This window comes from Globicephala melas, chromosome 19 (genome assembly GCF_963455315.2).
Source record: "Globicephala melas chromosome 19, mGloMel1.2, whole genome shotgun sequence".
Taxonomy (NCBI): Eukaryota; Metazoa; Chordata; class Mammalia; order Artiodactyla; family Delphinidae; genus Globicephala; species Globicephala melas.
In genome coordinates this window covers 58,488,737-58,511,834 of record NC_083332.1, presented here as the reverse complement: position 1 = coordinate 58,511,834, position 23,098 = coordinate 58,488,737, and the positions used below count along the sequence as shown (strand labels likewise).

Here is a 23,098-nt window from a genome sequence, read left to right as displayed (position 1 = left end):
GCGTTTTAGGTGCCAAGACTTCCTGGTGTGTTGCCTGAGCCATGCTCAGATCCCGTCCCCTCTTTTTTTTATATATTTTTATTTTTATTTATTTATTTTTTTCCCGTCCCCTCCTTTTTAACGGGAACTCTGTGTTCTATTTTGTTCCGGCAGAATTTCGCCAAAGAGTTTGTGATCAGCGACCGGAGGGAGCTGGAGGACGATTTCATCAGGAACGAGCTCAAGAAGGCGGGCGGAGCCAACTACGACGCCCAGACGGAGTAGCCCCCGCGCCCCGCCCCTTGCCAAAGTCATCTGCCTGCTCCCCGGGCGAGGGGCCCACGGCCTCAGCCACCAGCCCGCCAGGGAGAGGAGACGCCATGAGAGGCAGCGCCCAGCACCCCGTCCGAAACCCAGCTCCCCTCCCCGCTTCCCTTGTGCCCCTGCCGCGTCCTAGCCCACGAAGCTCATGGAACATCTTTCTTTTCTCTTTTTTTCTTTCTTTCCCCCCTTTCTTGTTCTAAAGAAAAATCATGTTGATGCCGAGGGCACACACATCATCAGATCGGAGGTGCCTCCCCTGGTGACCCTCTCCTGGTATTTCACTGACGGCACAAGTAGCCTGCCCGGCCTCACCCACCAACCTCGTGTTGCTTGTGGCGCCCGGGCCATGGCTGCTATCCTGGTTTTCCTCGGCGCCTGCCTGCTTCCCGCTGAGGAGGCAGCTGTGCCCTCGACGGCGGCCTCCACAAGCACACACATGTCCCGCTGGCCAGGCTCACACGCCCCGAGAGTCGCTCCAGAGTCCCCATCCCCCCATCCCAAGTTGCCTAAGCTCCAGGCTCCATCAGAGATGTGCAGGGCTGACTCAGACCGAAAGAGAAGAGAGAAATTTTGCCTTAAAAGTTGCCTGGCTTTGCCACCGGTCTGAAGTGGCCCCTTTCCCACCCTCTTGATCAAAATCTCACGATGGTGTGGAGTGGGGACAAAGGTCTAAGTCCAGATTCAACAGGAGGAGCCCTTCAGGGTTCACTTCCCAGGCTCCCCAAGTGGTGAGGGCATTAGGGAGAGAGGCCCGGGGTGCGGGATGGGAATTGAGGTCCAGTCGGTCCTCTGCCCGACAGCAAGGACAGCGGGGGACAGAGCATGTACAGCAGGAGCTCCGGCCTCTCGGGACCAGAAAGTAGGTGGTTTTAATCCTTGGTAGCACCACACCGGCAAAAGGGTTTTCTTTTTTTCAGAGAAAGATGAGATTGGCTTGGTTCTTCGTGAGCACGTTTGGTAGCATTCTTTTTCTCTTTTCCTTGTTCATTTCGTTGGGGGAAGTCTGTGCTGTGTTGGGGTCGTGAAGAGCATCTGCACTCAAAACGGTTTACAGAAATAAATGGGTTTTTTGTTTTTCAAAAAACAAGGCTGTCTGATTGGTCTTATAAAGCTTCTCACTTTACTGGAAAAACAAAGGCGGTTGTCGTATTCAGATGGAATCGGCATTCACGGAGCTATTAGGGGCTGGCGTATTCTCATTCCGTAGCTTGTTTAAGCTTTAGCAATAACCGTCAGAAACAGGTGCTGTTTGGGACTTCCCTGGCAGTCCAGTGGTTAAGACTCCGAGCTCCCAATGCAGGGGGCAAGGTTCGATCGCTGGTCGGGGAACTAAGATCCCACAAGCCTCACAGTGTGGCAAAAAAAGAAAGAAAGAAAGAAAGATAGAAATAGGTGCTGTTGACATCCCCATTTTATGGAAACTGAGGCTCAGAGAGTCTCAGTGATTCACCTGAGGCCATCCAGCTGGAAGGTGGCAGAGCTGGGATTCGAACCTGGGTTTCCCAGTGGCCCTGGTGCTGTAGCTCGTGAGGGGAGTGGAGAGGCCCTGGATTGGAGATAGAGAGGAGATGGCGGGATTGTGATGTGTCTTGTGTGGTCAGAAGCCTCCTCTCTGTGTGTTCAGGAAAAGCTGGGAGAAAGCGTCCTCCTCAGCTGGGCTGTGACTTCCTTTATGAGGCTGTCCTAGAGCTTCAGCACGGGATTTCCAGCATGCTAGCCCCAGTGGGAGTGCAGAATGAGGCCAGAGGAGTTTCAGATGCACAACCGGCTTTGGAGGAGCTGACAGTGGGGAGGGGAGGGTGCGGGGAGAGGGCAGAAACCGAAATCAGAGCAGGAAGGAATCCTGCGAGATGTGGGCAAGATTGGAGGTCGCCCAAGGCCCATCCCCAGCCATGCCCCTCTGCTCACGGCTGTGTGGCTTTGGGCAAGTTGGCTAACCTCCCTGGGCCTCAGTTCTCTCATCCGCGAAATCCTTAAGGAACAGCGAGGATTTTGAGGGTATCCAGCAGGGCTCAGTCCTCATCCCATCCGGCCTGCCGCTAGGTCTTGATAGCTCGGGGTGCCCCAGTTTTTCCCTAAACCTAGAGCAGAGAGAGTCAAAGTAGGTCTCCGGCTTCCTGGCCTACGGGCTTTTAGCTCTGGTCAGAGAACTTGGGATAATTACACATGTAGATAAACCCCTTTGGGAAGAAAAGCCAGGTTCTGTGAGAGTAAATCACAAAGGGACTGGGCCTGGTTGGGGGCCAGGGAGGGCTTCCCTGAGGAGGTGACACCTGAGGACCAAAGGAGAGGAGGGAAGCAGGCAAAAGCTCCGTGGGGATGTTTGCCCAGGGGAAGAGCAAAGAGGGTGGAGCTGGGTTTGTGTGTCAAGGAGCTTGGTTTTAATTGAAAGCTGAAGTTCAGGCCTTCAGCTGGGATTTCAGAGGGTGCCTGATGGGATCTCGAGGTCTTCAGGGGCAGAGAGACTTTGCCTTTAGCTCATTATCCCCTGTAAGTAGCATCCAGCAGGTGTCTGGTCACGTTGCCTGGAGCTGCCTCCGCCTGCTCCCGACACTGCCCAGGGCCTGGACGCCCTGGATTGACCTCCATCAGGGCCTGGCAGGGGTTGGGGTGGAGCTCTGGGTACTCAAGCCTCCTTGCTCACACATGCTCTGAATTACCTGATGCACTGGGCATTCAGCAGCCGTTCCAGGTTACCCCAAACTGAAGGGTGTAAAACGACCACCATGTCTTGCCCTTGCTTTTGTGGGACCAGAATTTAGGAAGGGCTCAGCTGGGCGATTCTTACTAGCAGGGTCTCTCCTTTGGCTGCGGTCAGATTGACTGGGCCGGATGCCCAGGCTGAACGTGGCCGGCCGCTGATGCTGGGCTGTGAATCAGAGCGCTCAGCTTGTCCTGCCACCGTGCTATCAGCCTGTGGCCTTTTTTTTTTTTTTAATGTATTTGATTGACGTATAGTAGATTTACAATGTTGTGTTAATTTCTACTGTACAGCAAAGTGATTCGGTCATACGTATACATACATTCTTTTTCATATTCTTTTCCATTATGGTTTATCATAGGATATTGAATATAGTTCCCTGTGCTCTACAGTAGGACCTTGTTGTGTGTCCATTCTCTATATAATAGTTTGCATCTGCTAAACTCCCACTCCATCCCTACCCCCCCACTCCCTCCCCCTCCCCCTTGATAACCACCGGTCTGTTCTGTCTGTGTGCGACTGTTTCTGTTTCATAGATAAGTTCATTTGTGTCATATATTAGATTCCACATATAAGTGATATCATATGGTATTTGTCTTTCTTTGTCTGACTTACTTCACTTAGTATGATAATCTCTAGATCCATCCACGGTGCTGCAAATGGCATTATTTCATGCTTTTTATGGCTGAGGAGTATTCCATTGTACATATGGACCACATCTTCTTTAAGGGCTGTGGGCTTACACGGTGGCCGGCCTCCCCCAGAATGAGCATCCCAGAAGACCAAAACGAGACTGCATGGCCTTTTCTGACCAACTCTCCAGAGTTACATGGCAGCATTTCCCCTGGACGCTCCTGGGGGAAGCAGTCATGAGCCCCTCCACATTCAAGGGGAGGGGACACTGACCCCGCCTCTCAGTAGGAGGAGTGCCAAGACCTGTGACCTTTTTAAAGCACCACGCCTGGGGACTTTCCTGGTGGTCCAGTGGTTAAGATTCTGCGCTTCCACTGCAGGGGGCCTGGGATGGATCCCTAGTCAGGGAACTAAGATCCCGCATGCCCTGCGGCCAAAAATAATAACAATAAAAAAATATATATATATAAAATCAAGTACCACACCTGTGACCAGGCACTGTTTGGGGCATGGGGTGCCCCAGGCTCAGGGGACTTGCCCAGGGGTCCGTGTGGGGCAGAGGAGATCTACATGGAAACCAGCCAATTACTGCAGGGGCGGGGCTGGGGTGGAGGGGGCTGATTGATCCCCCGGGGGAGGCCCCGCCTCCCCATGGACGCTTAGTCTCCGGGGGGCCATCTGAGGCTGGGAAGGGGGGCTCAGCCCCAGCTGCTGTCCTGGTGAGGGTGGGTTGTCCTCATCTCCCTGCTGCTTCCTGTTCCCCGCATCTTAGTGACTCACAGAAGAGAGGTGAAAACGAGAACCTTAAAAGGTCGGCTGTGAGGAGGTGACTCGTTAAGAGACCGGAGGCAGCTCTGCACTCAGGTTGAGTCAGGTCGGAGGTGGCCGGCCAGGTGGGCTGCACCTCAGTTTCCTTCTCCTAATGGCTTTTCTTGCCGGTCAGAAAAGCTCTTCCTGAAATTAGCAGAGAGTTTTGCTCCCCACCTGCAGCTCCATCCCGGCCCTAGGCTAACCGCCCCCCACCCCCAGGAGCACCTCACTGCCCTGTGATCAAGTTTAAACTTCCCAATGGGATGGCGGCGGGCAGGGGCCCTGTTTGTCTCTCTGCTCAGGACTCTGTCCACTTCCTCCTTGGACCCCCGATCCGGCATCCTTCCTTCCTTCACTTTCCTGAAGGCTACGTTCCCTCCCTCTAGAGAGAGACTGGTTTCTGCTCTGACCTGCTTCTTCAAGAAGGTTCCCCACGCCCTGTGTGGTCGGTTGGATGGTGGTCCCACAAAGATACACCTGTGCCCCGGAACCTGTGCCTGGACCTTATTTGGAACTAGGGTTGTTGTAGATGTAATTAGTTAAGGATCTTCAGGTGAGACCATCCTGGATTTAGGGCGGGCCTTGAATCCAATGACAGGTGTCCCTTATAAGAGAAAGCCGAGGGAAGCTTGAGACAGACACAGGGGAGGAGGGTGTTTGAAGACAGAGGCAGAGACTGGAGCAAGGCGGCCACAAGCCAAGGGCGCCCGGAGCCCCCAGGAGCCGGAAGAGGCAGGAGGGACCCCCTGACCCCGCAGAGCTTCTAACATCTGGAGGGAGCCTGGGTCTACCCACACCTTGATTTCAGACTTTCGGCCTCCAGAACGGTGAGAGGATAAATTTCTACTGTTTTAAGCCCTCAGTTGTGGTCCTTCGTTACAGGAGAGTCAGGAAACTTCCCTCTTTTATTTACTAACTGTGAACCTCTCAAGGGCAGGGACCATGTCTCCAGGGCCTTACGCGTAGTAGGTGCTCAGTAAACAGTCCATGAGTGGGGCTCCCCTGGAGCAGGTGTGGCCTGAACTGGGAGCATGTGGGGCTCTGCACCCCTCTCCGAGCTCCACACAGAACCCAAACCTGCCTAGATCGGGGTCAGACTTGGTCGGTGCTCAACCAGGCCGAGGCTCCAAGGGCTTCCCGGCTTCCTTCCCCCGGGAGCTGGCTCTGCCCGAGGGCCGGTACGTACCTCACGTACCTGTCTACCTGTCCACTTGTCTCATGTACCTGTCCGGCTTCTCCACCTCTGGGGGCTCAAAGCCATTATCCTGATTGCTTCTCCCTTATCATTGTCTCTGGAAGATCCTTAAGATACCTTTAGGGAGGTTGCTGCAGAGGCTGGAGTGTGCCCCAGGGCTGGGGTGACTGGGGTACCTTGGTTTCCTCTGGGTGGGGCAGGAGGGGGCAGATTGGCCCCGAGGCCACGAGCCACGCCGTTGAGTCTGGGGCTCTGGGGGGGACTTGGCCTGTGGAGCCTTGCAGGTCCCCTCGGGATCCACCCTGTTCTGTCTGCCTGTGCCTGGGATCTGGAGCGGGGAGCCCATCACCATCCCTGGTTTGGGGGAGCTGCCCTGCAGCTGGGGAATAAGGGAGAAAAGAAGCCCCTTTGAACTGAGGGCCAACAGACTGCCATGGGTTATTTCTGGTAAAGCCAAGAGAAGTAGCGCAGACATCAACATGCCCTGGCCACATCCCCAGCAGGGCTGTGTCTGATGGCACTAGCAAGGAGGACATGCAGAGCCATGGATGGTGTGCACGGGCAGGACAAACTAGTTCTTCTGATACGTCCCAAAGCATAAAGATGGGTGTAAAAAAGTTGTAAAGGGCAACTTGCAAAACGATGAGGGTAGAGGATGGTAACACCAGAGCTAAATTTTCAGACAAAATAACATGACCTATTGGTTGTGCGTATATATGCGCAGGAGCAAAAATACATCAAATGCCCTGAGGGGTGAGTCGTGGGGAGGGAGAGCAGGAGGCAAAGGGAGGGTCAGAGTGAGACTCCAGCTGTGTCTGCTTGGTTCATTTATTTGTAACAGAGCTGAAGGAAATCTATAAAATGGAAGCATCTGTGTCATGGGCAGGTGGGAATTTGTCAGATGATTTTCTGTTTTCCTGTCTGTTTGGGTTATGGAAGTTTCAAGAATTTTTAAAAACAGAAGAATTTGCATAGCGTACCCAGCAACGGCAGGGAGGAATGACAGAGGGCTCACCTAGACAGGTGACTTTGTTTGAACTAGAACGGATGGAGGAGGCCGGGGAAGCAAAGGGAACAGCGGTGAGTGTTCTCACAGAGGCCCCGCCCAGAACAGACAGCCTGGCTGCTGCCCAACAGCGTGAGTTTTTTTTTTTTTTTTAATTGAAGTATAGCTGGTTTACAATGTTGTGTTAATTTCTGCTGTACAGCAAAGTGACTCAGTTATACATATATATATTGATACATTCTTTTTCATCTTCTTTTCCATTATGGTTTCTCACAGGATATTGAATACAGTTCCCTGTGCTATACAGTGGGACCTTGTTGTTTATCCATTGTCTATATAATAGTTTGCATCTGCTAACGCCAAACTCCCAATCACCCCTCCCTGATCCTTCTCCCTCTTGGCGACCACAAGTCTGTTCTGAATGTCTGTGAGTCTGTTTCTGTTTCGTAGATAAGTTCATTGGTGTCATTTTAGATTCCACATATAAGTGATATCATATGATACTTGTCTTTCTGACTGACAGTATGATAATCTCTAGGTCCATCCATGTTGCCACAAATGGCATCATTTTCTTTTTTATGGCTGAATAATATTCCACTGTATATATGTACCATATCTTTATTTATTTACCTGTGGACGGACATTTAAGTTGTTTCCATGTCTTGGCTGTCGTGAACAGTGCTGCTATGAACATAGGGGTGCATGACTCTTTGAATTCTAGTTTTGTCTGGGTATATGCCCAGGAGTGGGATTGCTGGATCATATAGTAATTCTACCTTGTTTTTTGAGGAACCTCCCTACTGTTCTCCATCGTGGCTGCACCAAGTTAAATTCCCACCAACAGTGCGGGAGGGTTCCCTTCTCTCCACACCCTCTCCAGCATTTATTTGTAGACTTTCTGATGATGGCCATTCTGACCGGTGTGAGGTGGTACCTCGTTGTAGTGCTGATTTGCATTTCTCTGCTAATTAGTGATGTTGAGCATCTTTTCATGTGCCCCAACAGCACATGTTTTGAGTTAAAGATTCAAACTCCAACAGAAGTGCGGCTGGTTGCTGTTAAGAACAAATTGTTAGTCTGAAAGATCACGAGGAAGAAAGTCCCCAGATGCTCCCAGCGCCCTCCTCCAGGCTGCCTCCCTCAAGACCCAGGGCACAACTGCCCAGGCCCCCACGTCCTGTATCCCTGCACCGCCTCTCGTCAGCCTCAGCAGAAGCCTTCCACCGGGTGTTTGCTCCTTCTGGTTCTGCCTCCAGGGTCACACCTGGAGGGCAGGGGTATGGCTTATGCATCTGTCCAGTTCCTGGCACAGTGCCTGGCATACAGTAGGAACCCACTTAATACTCAGTACATGGATACCACCTAAATGAGCTGGCACTACAAAGAGGTGCCCGTGCTTCTCAAAGCATGTCCCCAGGCACCCACAGCAAAATCACCTGGCTTATTCGCTAAGACGCAGATTCCTGGGCCCCAACCCTGACCCAGTGAGTCACTGTCTTTGGGGACCATCCCAGAATCTGCATTTTTAGCAAGTTTGCCGAGTGATCCTTAGCTACCCTGAGAAGAAGGTCTTTTCAGGGGGTAGAGCCTAGTAACTCATTTTCCCCCTGGTTCTTGGTGTTCGTGGTCCAGGCACTGCATTAGCGTCACCTGGGAACGGGTGAAAGGCGGACTCTTCGAGCCCAGTCCCTGGCCTATTGAATCACAGACTCTGGGGGCAGGCTGGGGGGTTGTGCATTTAAAGACGCCCTCAGGCCGATGCTGGTGCACGTTTGAGTTTGGGAACCCCTGTTTCTGACCACAGCCCTGCTTTCCACCCTTTTGCTACGTTTTTCATTGTATAAGTATTACTTGCCATCCTAAAAGTATTTACAAAGCAGAGATAAACAAGATAAAGATAGGGAATTCCCTGCTGGTCCAGTGGTTGGGACTCCGTGCCGCCAGTGCAGGAGGTGCAGGTTCGATCCCTGGTCGGGGAACTAAGATCCCACGTGATGCAAGGCACGGCCAAAAAAAAAAAGATAAAGATAAAAATGATCCGATACTCTACCTCTCAGATAGAAGTCTCGTCCCAATTGGGGGTATATCTTTCCAGATCTTCTAAAGCAGCATATACATTTTTATTTTCAAAAATGGAGATTGTACTCTGTTCATGTTTTTGTAACTTGCTGTTTCTACTCATCAATATGTGGTGAACACTCTTTCAGGTCGGTGAATACTACTATAGTCATCACTTTTTATGACTTATACTGGATAGTTGGACAGTCATTAAATTAGCCCTACCTCTATGACTGGATGTTTAGAGAGTTGCACTTGGCAAGCTGGATAAGCCAGATTTGGCTCCTTGATGTGATGGGATTGCACATATATAGCTGCACAGTTTGCCCCGAACTTACATGAGACTAGTGACTCCAGAGTTGTGCAGTGTACGACCTGCACAACGGTACTCAGAAGCCCCACCTCAAATCTTGAATTGGCTGCCACTGTTTAAAAATGGAAAGATTTCACATAAAAACCCAGCTCTCAACTTCTGACAAATCCAAAGATCTAGTAACACTGGGATTACATTCCAGCAGAGCGAGGAGAGCCTTGGGACTGAGAAAGCTGGTCTTACAGATGCGGGTGTGTGTGCACTCTCCAGGGCCCTGCAGTCTTCACCTCTCTGGTTAAACCCCTGGCCATCCTTTTACACGAACTCCTTTATGTCAGCAGTCTGATCCTACAAGCATTTGAATTTGCCACTCCTGGATGACACTTTCAAATATTTATTGAATGAATGAATGAATCACTTTTCAAAGCCACAATAGCCTAGAGACAGAAGATGCTTCTGTTATTTCATTTAAATAACCCAGATGGGGAGTTGCTATAGCAACTCGGGGACCGAATTGTAGATTGCTTCAGGGATGATCACAGCATCCTTCAAGAAACAGTATCCCTCCCTCCCCCAGACCCCGACCCGGTGGGAGTTACTTCCAGCATGGCTATAGATACAGTGGCTGTTTAATGGGGAGAAGTAGGTGTGCTTTTAGAACAGAATGTTAGCTCTGAAAGGAGCAGAGGTACCATTTAGTCCTGTAGATTCCAGCTCCTCCCCCACAAAGGATTCCTTTCATTATTTACCTCCCCCTGCATCCCATATTTTAGAACAGTTGCCTTCCAAACAAACTGCATTTAGGAAGCACAGACTTGTTTTCTTATTTAAAAAGAAAATCAAAGATGAATTGTGGTAGCCAATGTCATATTGTGGTTAAGAAAACGGGTTCTAATCCTGACTCTGCCATTCACTTGCTGTGTGACCTTGGGCAAGTAATAAAACCCCTCTGAGCCTCAGTTTCGTTAGCTTTTTTTGTGTGTGTGTGGTACGCGGCCCTCTCACTGTTGTGGCCTCTCCCGCTGCGGAGCACAGGTTCCGGACGCGCAGGCTCAGCGGCCATGGCTCACGGGCCCAGCCGCTCCGCGGCACGTGGGATCTTCCCGGACCGGGGCACGAACCTGTGTCCCCTGCATCGGCAGGCGGACTCTTAACAACTGCGCCACCAGGGAAAACCCCTCATTACCTTTTTAATAATAACAACAGTCCCCATCTTATAAGGTTGTGGCAAAATATCTGATACGTGGTAAGGCATGGAACACTCAGCGCAGTGCTTGGCTAATAATGACAACCACTCGATACAGAATGGCCATTGAAATTTTGATATCAACAATAATCACGGGCGCCACCCAAGGCTCTCCATGCCACCTTGTGAGTGTGTTGTTGGGCCTTGGAGTTGGACTCTGCCCTATCTCCCAGGCCCCCGTCAGGGTCCTCGAACTCGTGTCATGTATTGTGTCTCTTGGGTAATGACCCTGGGTACTCAGTGTTCATTCTAACTCCTTTGAAAAGTTAAAAACCAATTCCCCAAATTCTCTTGGAGCTCAGGTTCTGGGGATGAGTTTGGCTGTGCCAATCAAATGCGTTCACAGGAGGTCTGGAAGGTGGGAAGGAGATGAAGCTGTGTCTCTGTGGTCTGTTTTTTTCTTGGCCATCAAGGTCGTGGGGATGCTGGTGTCCAGTCTCCAGCTTTGGGGGTGTCTAGATGCAGGGCAGCAGTGGGGGCTCTCACCCCTGGACTGCAGCTCTGAAGATGTGTTCCTCACTCAGCAGTCCCCTTGTCAGCTTTCTGATTCTCATTCCTCCTGATTGTGGCAGCTCCCCCGGTGGGTCAGTTCTGCAGCGCCTGGAGGTCATTACTGCCGCTGGGCCTGGGCCGGCTCCTCCAGCCAGCCCTCAGCTTTGTAAGCGCCTAGTGCTTTGTACTAAACTGTTTTCTGCCGAAAATACTTAGAATTGTTTCTGCTTTCTGCATGGAGCCTGACTCAGGCCACCACCCCCCACCCCGTACCCCATCCCTGCTGGCCTCCTGGTGTATGTGCCTGCCCTGCCCTTCCATCAGCAGCTGGGTCTGACTCTAAGCCTGACTCAGGTCTCAGGGGTTGCTGCTTACCTCCAGTGTAGACAACCTACTTCAAACTGCAGCCTGCCTGCCCGGAGGCCCTTGGACCCCTCTCGAGTACATTGTACAGGGGTGTGGTGGTTCTATGTTCTCACTACTCTGATTGCTGGGAGCTCTCGCTTAGCAATGAGTAAGTTCGAGAGTCACTAAGGAATATTTCAAAACTAAAAATAATGAGTCTGGCTTGAAAATTACTCCCAGCATCATCACATCATAAAAGCCCGTGGGGGTGGGGTGAGAGCCAGACCAGTTTTCCTTCATGTGCCTTAAAATGTAATGATTCAACTAGTGACTAAGTCATAGCTTTTTCTTTCTTTCTTTTTTTAAAAAATAAATTTATTTTTCTTTCTTTATTTCTGGCTGTGTTGGTTACTTTTGGCTATGTTGGTTCTTTGTTGCTGCACGCAGGCTTTCTCTAGTTGTGGAGAGCAGGGGTTACTCTTCAGTGCCGTGCGCGGGCTTCTCATTGCGGTGGCTTCTCTTGTTGCGGAGCAAGGGCTCTAGGTGCATGGGCTTCAGTTGTGGCTCGCGGGCTCTGGAGCACAGGCTCGGTAGTTGTGGCACACGGGCTTACTTGCTCTGCGGCATGTGGGATCTTCCTGGACCAGGGCTTGAACCTGTGTCCCCTGCATTTGCGGGTGGATTCTTAACCACTGCACCACCAGGGAAGTCCCGATGAGCTTTTTCTTATTAATGTTTTAATCTTTCTAAACGACAAAAGTAATAGATACTCAGTGTAACTAATTCTAAATAATACAGAAGTATATAAAATAAAAAGTCTGGAAGAATACAGACCAAAGTATAAATGACAAGTACCTCAATCATCTGTCTTCTTCCAGACTTTTCTTTGTACATGTACAAACACACACACGTACAGGCATGCATAGATAGAATTTTTTGATAAAATGAACTTATATATGTAAAATTGCACATATATGAGAAATTTTACATACATGTGGAGAGAGAGTATATATAGTTTTGCAATGTGCTGCTTTCACTTAACAGTGCATCAGGGAAGATGTTCCCCACCAGTGCATGTAGATATCTTTCATTTTATTTAAATTCTCTTCAGTTTTTGAGGTCACAGAGGTACAACGGTTGACTGAGCTAGTCCCCTATTGATGGACACTGTGGCTGGCAGAATTCTCTGATGACCCCCAGTGACCCCCCTTAAGTATCCGCCTCCCCCTTGAGTGTGGGAGGACCTTACCAATATGATGGGGTGTCACTCCTGTGACTAGGGTGTGTTCATGGCACTGCAGATTTTAAGAAAGGGAGGTTAAAAAAAAAAGGGAGGTTATCCTCGGTGGGCCTGACCTAATCAGGTGAGCTCTTAAAAGGGATGTGTTCTTTCTGGTGGGGGGATTCTCCACTGTTGAGGGGTGGGGGTCACGTGGAAGGGCCTGAGAGAGGTCCCCAGGAGTGGAGAGCCGCTCCTTGCTGACAGTGAGCCAGAAAAGGGGCCCTCAGTTATAAAGCCACGGGGAAATGAATTCTGCCACCAAGCCGAATATGCTTATAAGAGGACCGTGATGTGCCGGTGAGACCACAGCTTGCTGACATCTTTATTTCAGCCTTGATACCTTGAGCAGAGAACCCAGCCCAGTTGTGCCAGGACTTAAAACCTACAGAATCGGGAAATCCTAGGTGGGCAGGGGGTTAGAGGGGTCTCATTTTCAGTTGCCAAGTTGGGGGTAATTTGTTAACACAACAGAAAACGAATGTGGCGTTTAGGCTGTTTCCAGCTTTTATGTGTGTGTGTTTGTTTTTAATTAACACCTCTGTCTCGAACCTCTTGCACATGCATATTTATGTCACAGAGTTTCTAAAAGATTTTTGGGTGAAGCATTTAGATTATGCCATGAACCAGCAAACTGCCCTCCTGAAGCCCTGTGTCGATGGACACCCTGCCCCGTGTCCCCACACCCTCACCATCGCTGGCTATTAGCCATCTTTTTTGTTATGGTAAAATGCCCACAACGTCTACCATTTTAACCATTTTATTTTTTTAAGCATTTTGTGAGAATTTATTTAGTTTTAATTTATTTATTTGGTTGCACCAGGTCTCAGTTGCGGCTTGCGGGCTCTTTAGTTGTGGCTCGCAGCTCCTTAGTTGCGGCACGTGGGCTCCTTAGTTGCGGCAGCCAGGCTCCTTAGTTGCAGCATGCATGTGGGATCTAGTTGCCTGACCAGGGATCGAACCCGGGCCCCTTGCATTGGGAGTGTGGAGTCTCATCCACTGCGCCACCAGGGAAGTCCCATTTTAACCATTTTATTTTAAAATTTATTTATCTATTTTCAATTTTTGACTGCGTTGGGTCTTCGTTGCTGTGCGCGGGCTTCTCATTGCGGTGGCTTCTCTTGCTGAGGAGCACGGGCTCTAGGCGCGCGGACTTCAGTAGTTGTGGCACGTGGGCTCTAGAGCGCAGGCTCAGTAGTTGTGGCGCACAGGCCTAGTTGCCCCGTGGCATGTGGGATCTTCCCAGACTAGGGCTCGAACCCATGTCCCCTGCATTGGCAGGCAAATTCTTAGCCACTGAGCCACCAGGGAAGCCCCCATTTTAACCATTTTAAAATGAATGATCCATTGGCATTATATTCACAACACTGCAACCGTCACCACTACGTAGTTTCAGAACTTTCCATCACCCCGTAAGGGCACCTCATACCCCTTAAACAGTTGCTCCCTATCTCCATCCTCATGCCCTGGCAGCCACTAATCTTTTCTCTATTTTTTTTTTAAAGATTTTTTGATGTGGAGCATTTTTAAAGTCTTTATTGAATTTGGTACAATATTGCTTCTGTTTTTTTATGTTTTAGTTTTTTGGCTGTGAGTCATATGGTATCTTAGCTCCCCTACCAGGGATCCAACCCAGGCCCCCTGCATTGGAAGGCGACATCTTAAGCACTGGACCATCAGGGAAGTCCCTTCTTTCTGTCTTATTATTAACCTTTCTACTTTTTTGCCAACTGGATATGCAAATAGGGGTGTTTTTTTTTTCAAACTGCTTTGACAGGAGGATAATGCACTGTCCTCCTTGAGCTCAGGCTTGTGTGTTTCAGTTGGGGCTCAACAAACACCAAATGGACACATCCTCGCCCTCCGGTTCCTCCCTGCGTTCCGCATCTCTGTCGACCTCCATCTCGGCATCGACCACCCCCCAGATGGAGACCCTCATGTCCCTCCTCCCTTACTTGTCCGAGGTCTGTTGATTCCAACTGGGAAAGCCGCCTGCCTCCCATCCTGCTCCCCGCCCCCTTCAGGCCCTCCTCTGGCCGGCAGGGGACAGGGGGCAGGGAAGGAGGCTGAGTGCCAGGGAGACAGCAGGGAGGGGTGGGGACTGTGGCCACGGGGCGAGGCCATGCCCTGGTAAAGAGAGCACCCTCACCCACTATGGTGGGTGCATGTTCCCAGATCTTCTGATTTTCAAAAGAAGCCCCAGATCTGGATACTGAAATAAAAGGGATTGGCATGTTACTCAGAGAGCAAGTTCTCGGTGTTCCGGACAGCCCAGGGGGAAGCGGGGGTGGCGGGGGGAGGCCTGGAGCCACGTTTCCCCACAGGCGGCTCTCTTGCCAGAAGAAGGTGTGGGGACAGCAGGTCCCAGGTTGCCAGAGGCCTGAAAAGCCCCAGGCAGACGTCCCCGGCTAGTCTCCAGGCCCTGCTCCCTCCTGCTAGGCCCTTGAAAGATTCTGGAACATTCTCTCCAGCTGCCCGTGTGACTGTGGCCGTTTCCATAGCGCTGCCTAGTGTCTGCAGAGCAGCAGACCTGTGTGTGTCGCTTTCCGGGGCCAGGGCCGAGCACCCCACCCCGTGTGACAGGGAGATGTCCGGCGGGGGTGTGCGGTGGGTTTCTGAGCAGAGGCGGGGGGGCGGCTCTGACCTGCCCAGGCTGGTGAATTGTGCTGAGAAAGTGTTAGGAGCTGCGGCTGTTACTGGGCTGAAAGAAAGAAAACCTCAGCCCCAGGCCAGGCTTTGGGAGCTGGCCGGGGCCACAGCAGCCGTCAGGGAGCGGGACGGGGTGCTGGGCGTGAGGGCGGGGAAGGCTGCCTTTGACAAGCTCCAGGGACCTTAGGACCTGCCTCCTGCTTGCAAGTTTCTCTGCAAGGCTCTTCTTGGGAGCTTCCTGCTGGTCTAGTGGTTAGAATTCGGCACCTTCATGGCCAGGCCCGGGTTCAATTCCTGGTCAGGGAACTGAGATCCCACAAGCTGTGCTGTGTGGCAAAAAAAAAAAAAAAAGGCTGCTCTTGACAATAGCCATTAGGCCCCAAGATCTGCTGTCACTTAAGATCTCAGGTTTCATTTCCACGTGGGAAGGCATTAGCTCTGGGCTTCCTGCAGAGCCCACCACTAAAACCTCTGTGCTCAGAGGAGAAATTGGCAGTGTAGGTGGGGGAGGGGACAAGAACCCCTCCCTTGAAGAAAGACCCTGTTAATTGAGGGCCTACTATGTGACAAGCCTACCTCATTCTCGTCTAGGTGGAATGCAGTTCTATTAAGCCATTTTACAGATGTGGAACCTGAGGCTCAGAGAGGTCAAGCTACTTGCCCAAGGTCACAAAGCTAGAAAGCGGTGGAGCTGGCATTTCAACCCAAGTCTGCTGGCTCAAAAGTGCACCCTGATACCTTTCTCTCCCTCCCTTGCTCCCCCTCTACCTCCTTCCTTCCCTCTCTCTTTTTCCTTTTGTCCCTCCCTCCCCCTCTCCTTCCCCATCACCTACAGAACCATGCATCCTATGGTCTTTTATACTCCAGGTTGGATATTCCACCGGCCTCTCGCGCCTAACAGACGGGGGTGGTCCAAGCTGCCACAATCCTTCGCGTGGACCATGGCCACAGTCTCCTGACTCCCCTTTTTGCCTGGTTTTCAAGATCTAAGTCAGATCACGTCCCTCCTCTGCTCAGATCCGGTATAGGTCCCCGTTCACACAGAGTGGTTACAACAGCACCAAGGCCAAATGTGCCTGGGACCCCGATGTCTCACCAACCTCACTACCTGCCCCTGCATCACCACCTAGTGTCCAGGCACACGAGCCTTCTCACTGTGCTTCACGCTCACGTGGCACAGTCAGCCTCAGGGCCTTTGCACGACTCCCTCCCCTCCCCGTGCCTGAAGCTTGCTTACGCTGACATTCCTGTGCTGGATCCCTCATTCACACAGCTCTCTGCCCATGGTCACCTATCAGAGAGGCCCACCTTGACCCCTGTTCTAAAACAGCACCCTGCATCCTCCTCTAGGCCCTGGGCCTTACTTACTTTCTTCAGAGTGCTAATCACCCCCTCAAGCAGAACAAATCTATCTCTGCATCTGTGTCTGCATCCATATGTCCATCTGCATCTATAGCTGTTTCCATATCTGTATTTCTACTTTTTCTGTATCTGTGTCTATATGCAGGTCTATCTGGTACCCTAGCTATATGGATAAATAGCTTAGGGGGGGTTAAAAAGCTGCGTACGGTTCTGTGACCTTGTTTCACATTGTTCCACCTTATTTCACCTTGTTTAGTGCCCTTGACTTGAGGTCAGCCCGGTGATTCTCGACCACAAGTGACTTTGCCCCTAGGAGATGCTGGCAATGTCTGGAGACATTTTTGGGAATCTTGACTGGAAGGGTGGCGGGTGCTAAGTGGCATCCAGTGGGTCCAGGCTTGGACCATCTGCTCCTTCACTTCTCCCTTCCCAGCACCTAGGAGGGCACCTGGGCCACAGTGGACGCTCGGTAAACAGGGTTACTGTCTTCGCCCTAAAATGTCAGCAGTGTGACAAGGACTGGGGAGGGAATGTGGGAAACTTTCCTAAACCTTGTGTTGAGGAGGCTTTTGTGACATAAAAACCGGGGGTGATTGAGATGGTCTGTGTATCGATTTCTCCAAAGGCCAGACTTGTTACTTCACTAGTTATTTGTACTGAAGTCAGAAGAATCTTTTTTTTTTTTTTTTTGCGGTACGCGGGCCTCTCACTGTTGTGGCCTCTCCCATTGCAGAGCACAGGCTCCGGACGCGCAGGCCCAGCGACCATGGCTCACGGGCCCAGCCGTTCCGCGGCATGTGGGATCTTCCCGGACTGGGGCACGAACCCGTGTCCCCTGCATCGGCAGGCGGACTCTCAACCGCTGGGCCACCAGGGAAGCCCAGAAGAATCTTTAATAAACCTGAAAGGGACTTCCCTGGTGGTACAACGCAGGGGACACGAGTCTGAGCCCTGGTCTGGGAAGATCCCACGTGCCACAGAGCAGCTAAGCCCGTGCACCACAGCTACTGGGCCTGCGCTCTAGAGCCCGCGAGCCACAACGACTGAAGCCCACGCGCCACAACTACTGAAGCCCGCGCGCCTAGAGCCCATGCTCCGCAACAAAGAGTAGTCCCCGCTCGCCACAACTAGAGAAAGCCCGCGCGCAGCAACGCAGCCAAAAAAAAAAAAAAAGCCTGAAAGGAGAGGGTCGGGGACGCAGCGGTGAGGGCTCCAGGTCAGGAGAGAGACAACACACATCACCAAATACTCTGGGAACCCCTGGGGCTGTATCCTAAGGATGGGGCGAGACGGCTATTTAATTATTCATGATTCGCACTTTATTTCAGTTAAAAAAAAAAAAAAGAGAAAGTTAATGCCTGAGGCCTTGGTCATGGGGTCCTCAGGTTCCCCCTGACACGCTGCTTCTGAGCTCTGGTTTCAGTCTTGATTTCAGCGCTGGGATGACCCTGGGCCCCTTGGCCTTCGGGTGCCACGTGTTGGCCCAGTGACCCCATCTGCTGTGCTGGGAATGGGATCCTGCCCGCCCAGGGTCACGGAGCCGGCACTTGAAAGGCTGTCTGTCTGACCCCCAAACCTGCGCTTTCTCGCATGAAATCGTGTTCCCTTCACCCAGCGGAATTTTGAGCATCAACACGTCCACCAAAACAAGAGAAGTTGAAAGGCCAAAGGCATCCGCTCAACCCCATGTGTCACTGAGAGGGGCCCTGGGCAGAGAAGGGAGGGTTGGCGGTGTGGGGTCCTGGCTCTGACTCTGGTTGTGCTGGGGACAAGCTGTGTGGCCCTGGGACAGTCCCTTTGTTTCCATGGCTCTCAGTGTCCCTGGGATTAGGTCGGTATCCCCCAGAGTTGCCAGATATGAGACTGGCCATTTGCGTGGTGATTTCAGGGCACACAGAGGAACAGTCATTATGTTAATTGCCGTGTAATAATCGGAACGTATTAAAACACGCAACAAAGGGAGCTAACATTTCCCCCAGCAGTTCTGACACTTGGGCAGGCACAGAACCCCCTGGAGGGTGTGTTAATATCCCCAGGACCACCCCTAGCATTTCTGACTCAGTGGGTCTGGGTAGGGCCCAAGAATCTGCGTTTCTGACCCCCAAGTGTTGCTGATGCTGTGGGTCGGGGGACCCCACTTTGAGAACCACTGACCAGCAGGACACTTCCCGGGTGCAATGTGCTGGAGCCGGCTTGACCTGGAGCTCATTCCTCCTAACACCACGGTGGGTGACCTCACATCTGTAACTTGAAATTGACTGTGATGGAAATATTTACACCAGGGAAATTGGAAATTCGTAAACGCTGCAAGTCAGGGCTCCCCTCAGAGCCAGTTGTTAAAGTTCCCAGCATACCACTGCCTGCCCAGAGCTGTTCTAACCACCGCACTTGTATTAACTCATTGAATCCTTTCAACCACCCGAGGCAGTACATGTTATTGTTATTCCCACTCTACAGATGTGGAAACGGAGGCCCAGGAATTTTAAATAACTTGCCAAAGATTACACAGCTCACGCGGGCTTTTCAGCCTAAACATTCTGGATTCACAGTCTGTGTTTTTTGGGTTTTTTAAAATTTTTATTTATTTATTTTTGGCTGCGTTGGGTCTTCGTTGCTGCGCACAGGCTTTCTCTAGTTGTGGCGAGCGGGGGCTACCCCTCATTGCGGTGCGTAGGCTTCTCACTGCGGTGGCTTCTCTTGTTGTGGAGCATGAGCTCTAGGAGCATGGGCTTCAGTAGTTGTGGCACACGGGCTCAGTACTTGTGGCTCACGGGCTTAGTTGCTCCGAGGCACGTGGGATCTTCCCAGACTAGGGCTTGAACCCGTGTCCCCTGCATTGGTAGGCGCCACCACTGCGCCACCAGGGAAGTCCCCCACTGTCTGTGTTGTTAATCACTGAACTATACAGCTCATCAAAACCCTGATTTCATGGATATTGCCTGGGGTATGGCTAAGAAAAGAAAAACCACAGTAGGTTGATTTTTTAAAAAATATGAACTGAATAATAGTGCTGCTGTGTTGCAGACGACAGAGTTAGCTCAGATGAGCTTTTCTGGGTTTATTTATAAGGAAAAGGTGTCCCCTCCTTTGGAGAAAAGATTCCAAAGCACTTCCACTGTGGTAGAGGGTCATACCAGGTGACAAACAGGGGACTCTTGGGGATTAAGAGTTCAGACGTCTTTCATCGTGTTCAGACGATGTTTCTAGATGTTTCTGAGATGCATGTTATGGCTTTGAATTTTATTTTTTATTTTTATTTTTATCTATTTGGCTGCACCGGGTCTTAGTTGCAGCACGCGGGATCTAGTTCCTTGACCAGGGATCGAACCCGGGTGCCCCGCTTTGGGAGCGAGGAGTCTTAACCTCTGGACCACCAGGGCAGTCCCAAGGCTTTGAATTTTAAACAGTGATGCCAGGTTGAACTTGTCGTAAAATTTGGATCTATGCCCATTCCTTCAAAGTCTTATCAATATGTAAATAGAAAACAAGATTTAAAAAAATCCACGCTCCATCGTCGTGCCTGGATGTGGGGAAAGCTGTCAAGGTGGCCTTGAGTGAAGGTCTTGGGGATGCGACGTGCTCTCGTGGGACCAGAGCCAGTGTTGACTGCGCACCTCAGCTGTGCTGGGTGGATCGTGGGTGTTCACCGCCTATGTTACACGATAAGGACTGTGCCGACTGAAGCTTGGGGAGGCTGAGAATAAAGAAGTGATAGAGAAATCGGGAAGTCAAACTCGGGACAGTCCAGTCTCAAGTTCTGTCCGTCGCCTGTGCCGTCATAGCGCTTCGCAAATCAACTCAAGGCTTTGTGAGCGTGTTCAAAGACAAAATGCCAACTCATGTTCATGGAGCAAATAGTTATCGTGCTCGTAGTATGTGCCGGGTGCTGGGCTAGCAGAAGCCAACGATACACTCAGTTAAAAAAAAAAAATGTAAATAGTCCACATCATTATAGTTAGTGCCACGAAGGAAAGAAGCAAGAGGGTGTGCTAAGAGCATAGCCGTGGGTGGGAGAGGTGCGAGATCTCCTTTCAAACAGGGTGATCCTAGAAAGCCTCTCTGGATGCTGAAACTTCAGCTGACATTGCAAGGCTGAGGAGGCGTGGTCAGTTGGAGATCTGAGTGTGTTGGGGAGAACGGTGGTAGGTTGCCTAAGAGCCTCCTAAGGTATTCAGGTTTTAATCCCTGGAACCTGCAAATATTACTTCCTATGGCCACAGGGACTCTGTGGGTGAGATTAAGATTCCTGACACACAAGGTGCAGGAGCCTGGATGATCCTGGGGGGCCTATGTAATCAATCACACATTTTCCTCTAGGAGGGAGGCAGGGGGATGTTTGATGACAGAAGCAGGTGTGGTGATGGAAACAGGAGATTGGAGTGATGGGGCTGTGAGCTAAGGAATGTGAGCGCCTCTGGGAGTGGGAGGGGCAAGGAATGGATTCCCCCCTGGAGCCTCCAGGAGGGAACCCACCCCATGGACACCTTGATTTTAGCCCAGTAAGACTCATTTCAGAATTCCGACCTGCTGAACTGTAACAGAATCATTTGTGTTATTTTAAGCCACTGCCTTTGTGATGATTTGTTACAACAGTGAGCAGTAAAGGCTTAACCTTGCCCGATTTGACCTGAGTTCTGGGAGGCGACCTTGGAATATCCTGCCTAAGAGTGTTTTTTTCTTTAACCTGGAGCCTTGGGCCACACTGTATAGTCTAGGCCGACAATGGGATGTATGGTGGCGGCCTTGGACTCAGCCTCTGGAGGGGCTGCAGGTTAAGGTGGACCATGTGGGTGGTCAGGTCAGCCAAATCCATATGACTGAGCCCCGATAAAGACTCTGGACTTCAAGGCTGGGTGAGCGTCTCTGTCTGGCCATATTCTGAGCATGTTTTCACATCAATGATGGGAGAAATAGTGCTGTCCACACGACCCCCTGGGGAGGGAGCAACTAGGTGCACGTGCTTGGTCTTTCCCGGACTCCGTCCTTTGCGTCACTGCCCTTTGCTGATTTTAATCTATCCTTTCACTGTAGTAAACTGTAATCACAAGTATAATGGCTTTTCTGAATTCTGTGAGTCCTTCCAGTGAGTCATCAAACTGAAAGGTGGTCTCGGGGACCCCCACGTACAGTTGGTGTCGGAAGCGAGGTGGTCTTGGGATTCCCAAGCCTTGTGTGCAGCAATGGGAAACCACCACAAGTGCAAAGGCCCTGTGGTAGGAAAGTCACATTATGCACTTGGAGCTTCACTAAAGCCACTGGAGCTGGGACATAGAGAATGATGGGGGGTAGGGGGCTGCCAGCCATGGAGACACAGTGTCCCCACCACTGACCATGATGGGGGCTCATCCACACCCTCCCTGCTGGAGATGGGTAAGTGGGCCTCCAAAGCTGGGCTGTTAAACCTGAATCCTTCGCTCCTCTGCCTAGCTCTATCCCTGAGATCCGGAATCTGTTCTGGGATGGTCCTTGGGCTCCTCTTAGATCTCTGCTTCTGCACTGGCCGCCGGAAGTTGTTTACACTGAGTCAGTTTCAGGCAGCTTGTCCACCAGGCATGTCTCACTGTAAAGGAATCTGGCTCTTTCTGGCAGATATGTTTCAGCCTCTTGTGTCCCGAGGTAGCATGAGCCCGGGTGCCAGGAATCTGTCCCCCAGGGTGCTGACAGTCTCATTAGGGGACTCCTGGGGATCCTGCAGGTCGAGGGAGATGGAGACACCAGTGGTGTCAATGGGAACCACACACAGTAAACATTTGGGGAGCGCTCACCCCGCACAGACCCTGCCATGAGCCTTCCTGCCTTGCTCCCGCTCATCCTTACAAGCACGCTTTGGGGTGACCGATGATTATTCCCATTTCACAGGTGAGGGTCCTGAGGCTCAGGGGGGTAGTAACTAACTCTGGTAAGCAGACACACGTGTGACTGGAATCCAGGTCGGACTCCAAAGCCCAGCTCTTAGGGCACGATGAGCTGCCTCTCACTCAGCAGGAAGGCTTCACACACCCCGGGGACATCTGCTTCTTCCGTGGTTTGCTCAAGAAATGGTTTCTGAGTGCCCCTGCTGCTGGACTCTGCACTGGGGATTTCACGGTTGGTTTAGTTTGGGTTCCCAAACCAAAAGAACTCGAGGCAAGGATTCAAGTGCAAGGGGTTTATTTCGGAGGTGGTCTTGGCTAGTGAGGAGGGGAGTGGGGGTGAGACAGGAAGGGGAGGAGCCAGTAACGGGAGGGGCTGTGACTGCCATAGGACGCTTGCGGGACGCGCCTGCGTGTCTTTCCACCCGAGGTCAGGCGTTGGCTCAGGGCTGCTCTCAGCCTGTCTGGTGGGCCAGCCTTACAGGTGGGTAAAGTGGGTCCCGGCCAAAGAGAGCTTCCAGGCAGAGAAATGCAGGTGCTGGCGGTCCAGGGCAGGTGGGGACATCACATGATAAAGGCAAAGGGGAGTTGGGGCTAGAGTGGCAAAAGAGCCTGGTGGGGGGGGCATGTGATTAACATGTAATTAACTTATCATGAACAAGGTCCCAAACTGTGACTCTGGGGCCAGAGGAACCAAAGTGAGCAAATGGTCTGGGTGGGGACCAGGGTGACCAAATGCCCCGGTTTGCCCCAGGAGCATCCAGTTTTAAAACTGGAAGGCCCACGTCCTAGGCAATTCAGCATGATTGGTCCCCCTACCTCCTGCCTCGTGGGGACTGTGGGACCATGCAGAG

The 23,098-nt window shown here is 51.4% G+C and overlaps 1 protein-coding gene across 1 annotated transcript in view; it reads left to right on the top strand.

Moving 5' to 3' along the window:
* COTL1 (coactosin like F-actin binding protein 1) overlaps positions 1-1,348 on the top strand; it is a 44,056-nt gene extending 42,708 nt beyond the window's left edge. The window contains exon 4 of the mRNA XM_030863176.3: positions 154-1,348. Coding sequence (XP_030719036.1) covers positions 154-264 — 111 coding nt within the window. The 3' untranslated portion in view covers positions 265-1,348. The remainder of the gene's footprint in view (positions 1-153) is intronic.
* The last annotated feature ends 21,750 nt before the right edge of the window (positions 1,349-23,098 follow it).